At 37.1% G+C, this 14,076-nt stretch overlaps 1 protein-coding gene across 1 annotated transcript in view; it reads left to right on the top strand.

The window, feature by feature from the left end:
- Positions 1–11,206, top strand: part of FYB2 (FYN binding protein 2) — a 103,774-nt gene extending 92,568 nt beyond the window's left edge. The window contains exons 16-20 of the mRNA XM_090271642.1: positions 5,390–5,476; positions 7,982–8,072; positions 10,460–10,616; positions 10,710–10,743; positions 11,074–11,206. Of these exons, the coding sequence (XP_090127768.1) occupies positions 5,390–5,476; positions 7,982–8,072; positions 10,460–10,616; positions 10,710–10,743; positions 11,074–11,095 (391 nt within the window). The 3' untranslated portion in view covers positions 11,096–11,206. The remainder of the gene's footprint in view (positions 1–5,389; positions 5,477–7,981; positions 8,073–10,459; positions 10,617–10,709; positions 10,744–11,073) is intronic.
- The last annotated feature ends 2,870 nt before the right edge of the window (positions 11,207–14,076 follow it).

The raw sequence follows: 14,076 nt of genomic DNA, 5'->3' as shown, positions 1-14,076 counted from the left end.
CTTATTCAATCTCACAACAATCCTATGAGGTAAATACTGTTATTGCACAAATTTTATAGAAGAGAGAACGAGGCACAGAGGCTGTTACTTGCCCAAGCTCACCCAGCTAGTGTTATGCCAAGAATTCAAACCCAAGTATTTGATGCTCAGTTCTTCCTCTTTACTTCTATACTACACTATACTCTGTATCCTAGTGATTCTTATTGTCTTAAAGTATAATTTCCCTGATATTATATACCTACTGATCTTTTAGTTAATATTTCCCTAGTACACATTTTTAATCCTTTAATTTTCTGTTTTCCATATTTGTATTCACTGTCTCTCTCTCCCTCTGTAATATAGAAAGCATAGAGCTGAATCTGTCTTAAAAAAAAAAAAATCCAGTATGACCATCTTTTCTTATCTCCTACCCTGCCCTTGACCTAAATTTCAATCTTCTGAAATACTGTGGTGTTAATACTAAGTTTTCTTCAGTACACACTTGTCTTTGTGCTTGCATAACTGCTTCATGGTCTGTCTGCTTTTGGCTGATTTGATGGGGACTATTAGGGTACTATGTGTGATACTTACTCTATGTGTAAAGTATAGCAATTTGTTATGACAAAATGAGACAAAAAAACTTTCACCCAGGAACTAGTAGTTTTGAATTTGGAGGACCCTTCCCGAATATTCTTCTGCCCTCTACTGCCAAACGAGAAAGTCCAGAACTCTGAGCAAGGGGATAATGTAATCAGAGCTATACTTCAAGATGAGTAATCTAATTCTTTCACATAATGCTTTAGGGAAAGTCAGAAGGGGAACACATGTTAGAATAGGTTACAATCACTCAGGTGAAAGATGATCAAAATGTGTTATAGGGTGGTGAAAGAAATGAAGAAGGACTTATTTCAGAGAACTTAAGTGGATTTTATTAAATTGTGAATTCCTGTAGTAGAAACCGTATCTTCTTTATCTCCATTATCCAGCTCCTAATATAGCACTTAAGACATGGTAGGTATGTGAGGATTATTTTATGAACAAATGATATTTATCAAATCACTTAGCCCCATCAAAGTCTGACTGATTTTCATGTGATAGAGTAAATCTTCTGTTTGGCTTCATAGACACCAATTATTAAAGGCATATGTAGCAGATAGAACATCGATGGGAAGTAGCAGAATGTGGAATGAGAAGAGAGAGGGAAGATGGTATTTGAGTTCTTTCCCGTAAGCCTGGCTAGTTTGCACATCATGTCTTTCTGGGTATTGGTTTGAGGAGTAGACCAACCCACTCTGGCTGAATTGTTGCTAGATAATCCAGACTTCTGCTTTATGCTTCATTTCCTTCTGTTCATTAGAATGTCTCCTAGCAAGTCAGCAAGAGAAGGAAGAGGGGAATCTTGAAGAGGACACTGGAACAGCTTCTACAGCGGGACCTGTGGCACATCACCTCACTTCTCTGAGCCTTAGTTTCTTAACCTGTGCTATGGCAATAACAATCCTTAGCCTACCTAATCGATGAAGCCATCTAACTAGGTCCCTAGATAAGCAAAAATAAGTTGACAAAGAGGCAAAGACTTGACCATAATGTTCACATGGTCAGCCTGGATATAAATTGGTATGATATGATGTTTCTGAAGGAATAATTTGGCAATGTGTATCTAAAATGACCAGACCCTTTACTTAATCAAGTAGTTTACTTCTAGCAACTAACTCTAGTAAAAAGATGAAGAAAACTTGAAAAAAAAAGTGTGCAGAAATATCTGTCTTGAGGTTATTTATAAAAAATGAGATTCTTTAAAACTACCCATATATCCAATAATTTGATAAATATAGTATAGCACTCAACATGAACATTAAAACATGCCAAATATATCCTAAACAGTTTTCAGTAACATGGAGAAATGATTGCAAAAATAGCAGAATGAAAAATTATATGTATGGTATGATCCCAGTTCCATTTTTAAAGGGCTTGAAAATATTTAGTTAGTTAAATTAATTAATTTTTAAGTATATTTTATTGATTATGTTCTTACAGTTGTCCCAAATTTTTTTCCCTTTGCTCCCCTCTTCCCAATACCCTCCTTCGCTCCAGCAATCCCACCTCACTTAGTTCATGCCCCTGGGTCGTGCATATAAGTTCTTTGGCTCCACTGTTTCCTATATTATTCTTAACTTCCCCCTGTCTATTTTGTACCAACGAGTTATGCTTCTTAGTCCCTGTACCATTTCCCCATTTCTCCCCCTTCCGCCTCCCAGCTGATAACCCTCCAGATGATCCCTATACCTATGATTCTGTTCCTGTTCCAGTTGTTTGCTTAGTTTCTTTTTGTTTTTATTTTTTAGATTCAGTTGTTGATAATTGTGAGTTTGTTGTCCTTTTAATGTTCATAGTTTTGATTTTCTTTTTCTTAAATAACTCCCTTTAACATTTCATATAATAATGGCTTGGTGATGATGAACTCCTTTAGCTTTACCTTATTTGGGAAACACTTCATCTGCCCTTCCATTCTAAATGATAGCTTTGCTGGATAAAGTAATCCTGGTTATAGGTCCTTGCTTTTCATCACATTGAATACTTCTTGCCAGTCCCTTCTTGCCTGAAAAGTTTCTTTTGAGAAATCAGCTGATAGTCTTATAGGCTCTCCTTTGTAGGTAACTCTCTGCTTTTCTCCTGCTGCTTTTAAGATTCTCTCTTTATCTTTCTTTCACCTTTGGCATTTTAATTATGATGTGTCTTGGTGTGGTCCTTTTTGGTCTAGCATGTTTGGGACTCTCTGTGCTTCCTGGACTTGTATGTCTATTTCCTTCACCAAATTTGGAGAGTTTTTCTTCATTATTTTTTCACATAAGCTTTCAATTCCTTGCTCTCCCTCTTCTGCTTCTGACACCCCTATGATTCAGATGTTGGCATGTTTAAAGTTGTCCCAGAGGTTCCTAAGCCTCTCATTCTGTACTGGTTGACTTTTTTTTTTTCTTTATCCTCCAAATCATCTATCTGAATCCAAGTTTCCTTCCCTTCACCATTAGTTTTGTGTGGATTTTCCTTTGTTTCATTTAGCATAGCCTTCACTTCTTCCCTTATGCATTTGTTGTACTTAAGCATATCTGTCAAGTCTGTGAGCACATTTATCACCAGTATTTTGAACTCTGTGTCTGTTAGGTTGGCTATCTCCTTGTCACTTAGTTCTCCCACTGGAACCTTGATCCATTCCCTTTTTTGGGTCATACTTCTCTGTCGTCTCATCTTGACAGGCTCCCCTGTTTGTTAGCCTCTGTTATCTTAGGTAGAGCTGTTGCACCTGTTACATTGTAAGGGGTGGAGACTTAGGTATTCATCAGGGCAGGGTGTCCTGTTTCACCACATTGTGGCACTGTAGGGGAGGTTGTCTGAGAGGGAAAAATACTGCTTGCTCGGCCCTTTCCCCTTTTCCAGTCACTTCTCCCACTTCCGTATGGGACTGGCTCCTCTCTAGCTATTGCCCTGGTCGTCCTTCCCAAAGTGGATGGGTTTGCAGATGTTCTACAACTGTGGAGGCCCTTTAAACAAGTGGACTCTGCTGAGAGACTGGCAGTTTCTTCCTCCGCCCCAACCCCCACTGGTTAGCACAGTCAGAAGCAATGAGGCTTTATTTCCCCAGTGCTGGAATCGTGAGCTGTGTGGTCTGTCCTCATGCTGGAGTGCTCCCCAGGTGTCCCTCTTGACTTTTTAAAATGTGTGACTGCACTTTCTGTCAGCCTGCTGCTGCTGCTCCCGCCACCATCATGTCCTCTCTGCCCAGGTTCCACCCCTCCTACCTGTCTGGATGAGTATTTCTTCTTTATATCTTTGTTTGTTGGACTTCGATGCAGCTCAGTTTTTTGGAACTTCTTGTTGTCTCTAGTTTTGAGAGAGTTGTATTCCTTCTTAGTTGTGGAGGGAGACGCAGTGTGTCTGTCTAGGCCTCCATCTTGGCTGGAAGTTGGCTTGGAAATATTTAGAAAGAAACTCAGATGCCCTGGAGAGCTAAGATTATGTTTATTTTGTCTCTTTTCTACTTCTGCTTTCAGTTTTTAAATACTCAGAATATTTTGCTTTAAAATCAGTAAAGAAAATAAGCTTTTGTGTAGGCACTCGCCTACCCCATTCCCTGCCCTTGCAACTATAGCCCCTTCCAAACAAGTTCATGTACAAGTTCTCACTGAACACTTGCTGTGTGCCTAGCACTGTGCAGAGTTCACTGGACACATTGGAATATGCCGTTGGATCCCATATTCTGGGAACCTAAAGTAGAAAGATAAAATGAGTAACAATTGGACAGTTAGAAAAGCAGTAATTGCTGAGCTCCATGTTATAGACTCCAAAGACAACACAAAGACAACAGAAGTATAAAAACAAAGGGATTGGAGATCCCTTAACAAGCCCTGGAAGACTTCTTAAAAAGACTTCCCTCTAAGCTGCATCTTCAGTGCTGGTCAAATGCTGAGTCCTTAACATACTGTTGGACAATTGTGGTCATAGTCTGAAGGCAATGGTGACACATGGTCTCTGAAAATCTCAAAAATTCCTGTGACATAATAACCCATGGTTATAATTTACCCCATGAAGAGGCCTTTAAGTATTCAGATGTGCAGACACCAGGAACATACAGATGCTTGGTGGAGTAGGATCCTGTTTTGCTCATATCAATGATGGGTGTATTGGTAACTTTGTCATACCAAAAAACAAACAAACAAACAAAAAATGTTTTGGGCAGCAGGTATGATAGAAAACCATAGAATTCAGAGTCAAAAGCACTTGGGAGTTCAAAGTCACTGTTTCTATGACCATGTGAGTTCTCTGAACATCTATTTCCTCCTTTGTAAAACTTAAAAGATGCTTACTGTGCAAAACCAGTTAACATATATGAAAGCATACAACTCAACACATGTGAGTGCAAAAAGTATTCATTCTTTCTATAATACCCATTCCCCTCCCTGAATCCTTTTCTACTAATGCTAAACACTAGTTCAATTAGTTTTTCTCATGATGGAGGCTAGTATTATTCAGGTTCTAGCAGCAAAGAAACTGAGGCTCAGAAAGGAGAGAAAGTGTAATTATAAGCAGGCTGATCTCTTGCTTCTGGTTTCAAATTTGGATCATCACACATTGGGGTCGATGGTCTGTGGGCTAAATATAACTGGCCACTTGTTTTTGTAAATACAGTCACAATAGCAGAATTAAGTGGTTACCATAGAGATGTTATGCCTTCCAAAGCCTAAAATATTTACTTTCTGGCCTGTGATACTTACCATCATAGATGATCAAAATATACTTCTGGATGACTTTAAAAATTTTTTGTAAAACACAATAGTCTAGGAAATACTGATAGTTTCATAATTGTTTTAGTTAAATCTTAATTTACTTGCTCAAAAATATTTTTTCTCCTCAGAGATGAAGATAAAGTAAAAATTTGGAAGCCCAAGCTTTTTAAAGCAATGAGGAAAAAAAAGAAAAAAAGTGTTGAAGAATCAGAACGGTAAGTACACAGCGGTACCTACACTGCAGCTTACCAGCTGCAGTTCATACCTCTCACTGGCTGTGTAAACTTAGGCAAATCAACCCTGGCTGGTGTGACTCAATGGATTGAGCACCAGCCTTTGAACCAAAAGGTCGCCAGTTTGATTCCCAGTCAGGGCACATGCCTGGGTTGCAGGCCAGGTCCCCAGTTGGGGGCGTGTGAGAGGCAACTGATTGATGTAACTCTCACACATTGATGTTTCTGTCCCTCTCTTTCTCCCTCCCCTCCCTCTAAAAGTAAATAAATAAAATCTTTAAACGTAGGCAAGTCAGCAAGTTTGATTTTTAGGTTCTTCATCTACAAAATGAGAATATTAACATCTAAACTATAGTATACTTGAGAGGATTAGAAGAGACACAGAATATGAAAATACAAAGAGCCACGCACCTTTATTTCTTCTTCATCATCCCTGCTTTTAGTGAATAGGGATCGAGGAAGGACTTCAAGCTAGCCCTCATCAAACAATGAAAAATTTCCAGTCTTCTTTGAGGCTGAAAGTACTTTTCCCCTATAAGCCAAACCTTAAATAATACACTAGTTTGAACTTACATATAGTAAGACTGATTTTTCTAAAATACAATATAATTCTATTTATGTCTACATTAGTGTTAGAATTAAAAGAATGGTTTATCAACTCAAGATCTAACCTTCACTTATGTGGTTCAAGTTACCAGTTGGTTGTTGGGGGAGGTGATTTTTTTTACTGTCTCAGATGTTCACTTGGTACTCAGAGCTCCGGTCTTCACCTCAGTTACTAGGGGATGGGGAAGATCTGAGGTTTAACCTGTGTCTAGGGGGAAATCCTTGTTTAAATAAGTCATTAAGCTGGGAACACTATGTGGTCTGTCTGCTTTGGGAAACCTTTCTAGAAAAGTCCTGCAGGGTGACCCCCAAAGAAATAAGACAGTCTGTATCAAAATTAAATGGGGAGGATAACATACAATGGCCCTTCCTTTAAGTTTATTTTCTTTGGGTTTAGACTTGATGTAATTTATTTTGTCCAAGTTGAAAAGATGTATTCACAGACCAGAAAGCACTTCCCACCTTAAACTGCATACCTCTGCATAGCATAGCAAAACAGAATTCCAAGAAAGGAAATAATACATATTTTTACTGACTACCCTCCACCCCCCCCAAAAAGGCTTGTTAGTGTTTTAATGTCTACCCATAAACCATTTAGGAAATAATTTTCTAGTGCTTTTTTAATTCTTAAAACAAACAGATACAATAGTTTACTTTTATTCTCAACTGAGTAAATTGGAAAATGTGTTAAATTTTAAAATGCAGTACATTGAGGCTATCATTACTCCTATAGAGATTTCAATTTTCATGTGCTCTTAACTCCTTTCTACCATAACTTATTCTACCAAGAAATGCTTTCTATATTAGTACAATACTTTCATTATCCCCTTATTAATCAAAGATGATACACTTTCAGAGAAGCTGGGGAAGGATATGACAGGTATAAAGTCATGGGTATGATATAGCCCACCTTGAAAGATGTTCCCACCATGGGAATGTACGACTTTATCTTGTTGGCGGTAGAAAGAGATGAAAAGTTTTTAAGTGAGAGAGTGACATGGTCAATTAAATTTTAGAAAGATGACTGGAGGCAGGTATGCAGGTACATTCACAGAAGGAGAGACAAGAGGAAGGCGGTATTTCAGGTAGGAAGTGACCATAGCCTAAAATGTGGCAGCAACTGTAATCTTGTACAGAACAAAACAGATACAGGGGATATACCTGTTTCCATCTATTTGTAAAACCACTGCAATGGAGCACCAGCCCCCATGTGAAGAGTGGGAGGAAGAAAAAGGAAGAAGGAAAACCATAATCAGCCTCTGCTGTATGGTTATCCACTTTTATGTCCTGAATTTTTTGCATGTATTTTGTGTCAGCTTGAGTATTATTTTCTTAATTCTATCTTCTCCATAATCACTCAGCAAACTGGAAAGTTCTTTGATTGATGCACAGAGGTTTTTGATTCCCCAATTAGGTTTGAAAACTTGAAAAACCACAAAACATAAGCCATTTACTCATGCTTACTGGTTTCTATTAAGTAACTTGAGGGTGAGTGAGACATTTATAACTTTCCTTAAGTTTCTTCTTTCTTAAGTTAGTTATAATTGTAAATATGATTCAGAGAAATGTCTTGTCTAACTTAAGTTGTTCGACCAATTAGATGTTAGTCCAAGTTATCTTGCTGTCAAAAACAAATGGTTTTTAATTGTAGGGGAAAAGAACTGGAATTACTCTGTTCAGTGGTTTTGACAACCTGCTCTAGTGGAAGTGTGTGTGTGTGTGTGTGTGTGTGTGCGCGCACGTGTGTGCATGTAATACAAGGTATATAAAATTATACACACAAAAAAATTATACCTAAATTTATCCTGAAATAGGATGACTAAGATTTGGAAAATTGCTTTATTATAGTACATCTAACCCAACCTGCATTTTTCTTGCCAGTCTATCACCTAGAAATTTCTTCAGAATCAAGAAGCAAAACTTAGAAAAGGACAGAATGGAAAGAGAAAAACTTTTTAGAGAAGGATTTGAGGTATGTTCTCCTCTGAAGGTAAAAATCAACAATATTAAAGGCTAGAAACTTCTGCTTTTAAAGATTCTGTGTGTTACATGTCTGCACCTCTGGGATTAAGGCATGATTATTTTTATTTTTTCCTGATGCATTATGCCTTTGTATATGCAGTTTCTTCTGCCTGGAAAAATTCTTAAGTTGCTTAGTTCAAATGTTGCTCACTCTTTTCTAAATCCTCTCCTCAAGGCAAAGTTTCTCCCTCAGCACACTTTAAAAAATCTATTCTATCCTTATCCTATACAGTTGTACTACACATGCACGTTTGGAACTAAAACTTTTGAGTCCTTTTTGAAGAAAATATTTTGTCTCACTCATATTTGCTCCCCAGCTCCCACCATAAAACTGGCCACAATGTTCAGTGAATGAGTGAATCACTACACAAATAAATGAACAATAAATGAATGAATGAAGCATCTGAAGCTCCTTTATTTCTTATCCTGTCATTGAGAGTGCATGGAGCATTTTTCCATAATGCCAACTAAATCAGAAGATCCTCCCTTCTGATTTTATATACTGTCAAAGTAAGAATTTATTAAGAGACATACTGAGAGAGATAAGAGTGTGCATCCTGCTCATAAAATTTGTCCAAGTTACTTCTCTGCCTAAATCTTTCAAAAGATCCCCATTTCTTAATGGATCAAGTTTAGGCTTCTTCATATGGCACATACAGCTCTTCACGTCATGAAGACATACGTGCTTGCAATAGGTAATTTCATGCTACCAAATTGTAGTACGGAATTGTCTACTGCAAACTGTGATGTTATTTGACCAGTTGAAAAACAACAGTGTAACCACTTCTTGCTGAAAAGACCCTGGCATTCCATCTAGGGCTTTTCTCCGCATTGTCTGTCGTTGGACTGTCTCACGTGGGACAGAAATTCCAGCTCTCATATGTGTGCGATTCCATTCCTCCTTATCACCTATAGTGGGTTTCCTTGATGTCCCATTAGAAAAAAAAAGTACGCCATTTCAACAACTTTTATTCAGCTCAAATCACAAAATATTGGGTACATTTGCATCAGGCACTGAAGGTATAAGGATGAATAAAACGGTCTTCCACTTTCACTTTTAAGACCAAATGTTTATTATAATTTTATAACACCAATATATACGAAATGCAATTAAAACAGTAAATTATACATAGCCATCACAAAAGCCTTTGTACAAGGTGGTTAAGAGGAAATGGGTATTCCAGGCAGAGAAAACAACATGAGCAATGGCATTGAGACATGAAGGTATGTGGTGTATCCAGGAGTATCATCTAGCTTGATGTGGCTTCGATAAAAGGGACGGAAATGGGGGCATGGGGAATGATGGTACACAGAGGACTTGGAATGTCAAGCTAAGAAATGTGGGTCTTATCCCAAAAGCAATGAAGAATTTTTGAACTATAAAAAGGAAAGTGACCCAATCAGATTTGCATTCTAAAAATCACCACAGAGTCACATTGCACAATGGCCTAGAAAGGGTAAGAAGTCAGGAAGCATCCGTCTCATGTATCAGATCCCATTTGGTATAGGGTGATCTTATCATTCATCATCCAAATTCACAAGGCTTCTGAGAGTGGAAGGAGGCACACCTAATCATAAGTAATAAGTATTTGTGAATAAAGATTGTCCTGAGCAAAGGGAGATATTTGGCCACCCGAATTTGGTAAAGTAGACATCTGTAAATATAAGCTATATATTCTGGAACTTTTTTTTTTTCAGTCAAGGAATTTATTACATTAGACAGTGATGTACCTGTGAATACATAGGTCAGCTACTTTAACACATCAAAAAAGAAAAAAAGAAAAAAACCTCCCCTGAGGTCAGATAATAAATTGCTCATAAGTTTTTTTCACAAATGCCTATCTTTGACCACAAAAGGAGAGTGGAAGTTGCCCCCCCCCCACATTCCTACTGCTTTAAATGTGTGCTGTAGCTAAATATAATATACAAGCCCATCCAGAGAAAAAAGTGGAAAGAGTGCCACCGAGAAACTCTAAGAGGGTCCCCCCTGACCCCCCCTTAAACTTCCCTTTTCCTGGGTTTGCTGGTAACTTTGTTACTGTACAGTCGTTAATGTAAACCCATGTTACAGCCCTCTCATACACCAAAATTCATTCTAGTACAATTGATAATGGAGTGAAAATACATTCATACCAAGCAAATATAAAATTATGGCATTTAACCATTATTTCCTTAAATCCTTTCATTGAATATCTTGCTATTATCTTCTATTCCCTTAGATATTATGTAACTAACATCTAGCATCTTGAGTTTATTTCGAGGTTACTATCTAAATTTTATTATAATGAAAATATAAAAACCACGCAAGCATAGCTGATTAGTAATTTCTCATTTCAGTATGACAAAGAGATTACTGTCATCAACACAGCAGTGGCATGTTCCTATAATTCAAGAAATGGAATATTTGATTTGCCAATAATCCCTGGAGAAGAACTGGAAGTCATTGATATCACTGAAGAAAATCTAGTGATATGTCGCAACTCTAAAGGCAGATGTAAGTTATTGGCTTATTGCTCATAAAATTTCACTGTTTTAAAAATTCTCAAAGCATTATCTCTATAACTTTCAGTTATTTTTGTTTCGATAGATGGATATGTGCTAATTGAACATCTAAATTTCAAGTAAGTGGTTTGATTTTATATTTCCAATCATGAATTCTAAATGCTTAACACATTGTTGTGTATATTAGTTTCAAGGAAATACTACTGAATTTATTTACATTCAGGAAAAATAATGAAAATTAGATATGCCATGTCATAGTCTATGAGAATTACTTTGGGAGAGACTTTATTATTATGTCTCCTGAGTATGTTATCAATCTTCTCTACAGAGCATATCTATAAACATTTTAAAGTACCATAAAAATATTAAACTGGATAAGAAAGTCCCCAAGTCTCTTGCTCACTACTCACTCGTTTATATTTCAAAATATACATTTTATTTTTTCTCAGGCATCAAGGTTGGCCATCTTAGGAAGAGCAACATCAAATGTGTGGATGCAAAAGTGAGAACTAGTTCTAAGTTGTGAGTCCTGCTCTGCATTAGTTTCAGTCTATGTGTCAAAATGAGATGGTGGAAACTTTCATTAGAAATGTAGAAAAGAAAACAAATCCTCTATGTTTAGTTGGTTTTACTCCTGAAAGGTTATCTTTCCATGTCTGTTGTAGTATCTAGTTCACTGCTGGCTCAGAATGTGAAACTGTGTGCCAGCATTTGAGCACTTATTCAATGAGCCACATCCAAAGTAAGAAATCATGCCTCATGGCCCTACCTAGCCAGATGGTTAGCACACTTTTAATATTAGTACATGAGTGTTTATAATTTCTAAAGGATGCTACCCATTTAAATTGGGTGTAATTTAATTCTGAAAAAAATAGGGTGAGCAAGGTCTTTTAAATACTCAAAGTATAATCTTGAAATAATTATAGCTCGGTCTTCAAAAAATCAAGGTATAAGTGTTCTGCTTTATCACAAAACCAAAATAAGACTCAAAATTGGTTTATTTTGGGAACAGTATACTGAAAATGTATTCATAAATTCACGCAACATCACTTAAATTATGCTGTATTAGTTTAAAATATCCTGTTGTCCAAAATAAATAATACTATTTGTTCAAATAACAGAATTTATATACATATTTACTTATATGAAAGTAAAGAAATTAATCTGAGCTGTTAATAACATTCTGTCGTTTAAGTGATGTACACTGCCTGTTAGGCAGGGTGGTTCTGGCCTTCAGGTTGTGAATTACGCCATGGCCTTATCCTTTATACTGCGAGATGCTTTCTCAAGCTTCTAGTTTGTTTATTGTTCAAGTTTCAAAAGGCATTTGCCAAAAAAAAAAGGCCAAGCTCATTCTAGAAGACAAGAATGAAATGTTTTATAGAATTTAGAGAGGAAAACAGATGGGAAATAGGTAGGAATGAAATGCTTAGAAGATTAAGAGAAGTTTTACAGAAAAGGTGGCACTGAAGCTTGGTCATTAATCACAAGCATATTTGCTAGACAAGGCACAGAGATGGAAGTCCACACTGTCTGGTGAAATGGAGTGGACTGTGTCTGGTGGGAAAGGGCAAGAACTGGAACGGGGTAAGCTGGGACTAGAATGTGGCAGAGTTCTTATCACAGGTCTTACTCAGGAAGGTAATGCCAGATGTCTACAGAGAAAAGAGAAAACAATCACAGCAATATGGGTGATAAATTAGAGAAAGGAGAGACTAGTTGTTTTGCAATATTCTAGGCAAAAGAGCATTTGACCTTACGACAGCAGCCCCATTAGTTACAGAGGTAAGGAAATGAAGTCTTGGGGACTCACAGAGGTAAGAGTATAAATTAGGGAATGACTCCAAGATTTCTTTTTTGAGAGCTGAGATTAAAGATGGTACCAAAATTGGGAATATATTTCTGTTTGGATCCCCCTGGAGTAAATTTACATACTCAGTGAGAGGCGCAGCGTTCAGCAGCCCCTCCCACACTATGGCCAGACCTGTTCCCGTGGGCACTACTGCAGAAGTGTGGGCCTGTGGGCAGGTGGGCAAGGAAGAAACTGAAGAAGAGCAGAGGCCTTTCAAGAATAATCCTGTAAAAAAGAGAATTGTAAACCATATAATACTCTTGCCACCTGACCAAAACATGAAGTATTTTAAATCCTATCGTGGCAATGGGACTGTATTTCAACTAAGATGGGTTTGTCCCATACACTTCCCATCTCATCACATGACCTCTTGTTCTAATTCCATGACTCAGCTCTGCGTCTTCATTTTCTCATCAGTAAAACAGGACTAATAACACTCACCATGTCTGCTTCACAGGGTTGTTGTCAGGCTGGAATGTAATATCATAAATAAAAGTGTCCTAAAATCCGTAATACAGAATACTGTATAAGTGTTGCTATTTTAGGACCTGGACTTTTCTAAAGTTGGAAGATGTTAAAAACAAAAATATGTTTTGAAATTCAAATCTTAAGACTTGGGATGTAATAATTTTCATAGATATATTTAACAGGATTTTATAACTAAACATTTTTCTATGTTTTTAAATTATAAACCATTTGATTTCATATAAACTAGTACCTAGTTACTGTCAATATGGACTATATTTTTAGCAAAAATAATTGCTTCTATCCATACTCAGTGTGATCGTTTCTATTTCACTGTCAGCCACATTTCTTCCATTCTTTAAGTCATCCCATTGAAACTAACTTTCTCACACTATCTATCTGCATGACCTCCTAAGGTATATAAACATTATAACCCCTCAGCGATGTCATTTGTCTGCTAGAAACCCTAATCTAACATAAAGTGTCAATGGAATCACTCACTAAGTCTCCATTGTACTTTGAATTTTGCATGAAAACACACCAGTAAAGGTAACATTCTGTATGATGAAAACATACAAAGGTACTTGACCCTAACAGAGGCTAACACTGGCCTGCACACATTTATTTACCGGCCGAGTCCCCAGCAGCCTGTTAACAACAGGAAACAACACAACCTGCCCCTCCTCCTTTGAGTCTTTCTGGGAAGCTCTTGGTCTTCCATGATGACATGGCCTTCTGTTGACCAGGCCCTCTCTTGACATCTTCAGAGCTTTTAAAACAGAGATTCTAGGGAAAGAATAGGAAGAGAAAAAAATGGATATGTAATGACGAATTCCTACGAGTGGTCACTTCTGAGTACTAGGGTTAGGATGATTTTCTTTTCAGCTTCTTCAAACTTCCTGTGCTTTTCAAATTTCCTACCGAAAGTATTCACTACCCATGGAATTTAGGAAATAAAGGAAAAAATTTTCCTAATAAATACAAATTCCTTCTTCTAAGTTAGGAAAAGCAAATTAAAATGTTTACTTATAAATCTTTGATGTGTTGTTGATGAGAACTAAAAAGTACAACCTTTTTCAAAAAGTTGCTTTCAGGTATATAAATACGATGGTTACCTTTATCAGTAGTACATGGG

Source organism: Furipterus horrens, unplaced genomic scaffold (genome assembly GCF_987537825.1).
Source record: "Furipterus horrens unplaced genomic scaffold, mFurHor1.1.pri manual_scaffold_3, whole genome shotgun sequence".
Taxonomy (NCBI): domain Eukaryota; kingdom Metazoa; phylum Chordata; class Mammalia; order Chiroptera; family Furipteridae; genus Furipterus; species Furipterus horrens.
The sequence above is the reverse complement of the archived record's forward strand: the minus strand, read 5'-3'. Positions and strand labels throughout refer to the sequence as shown.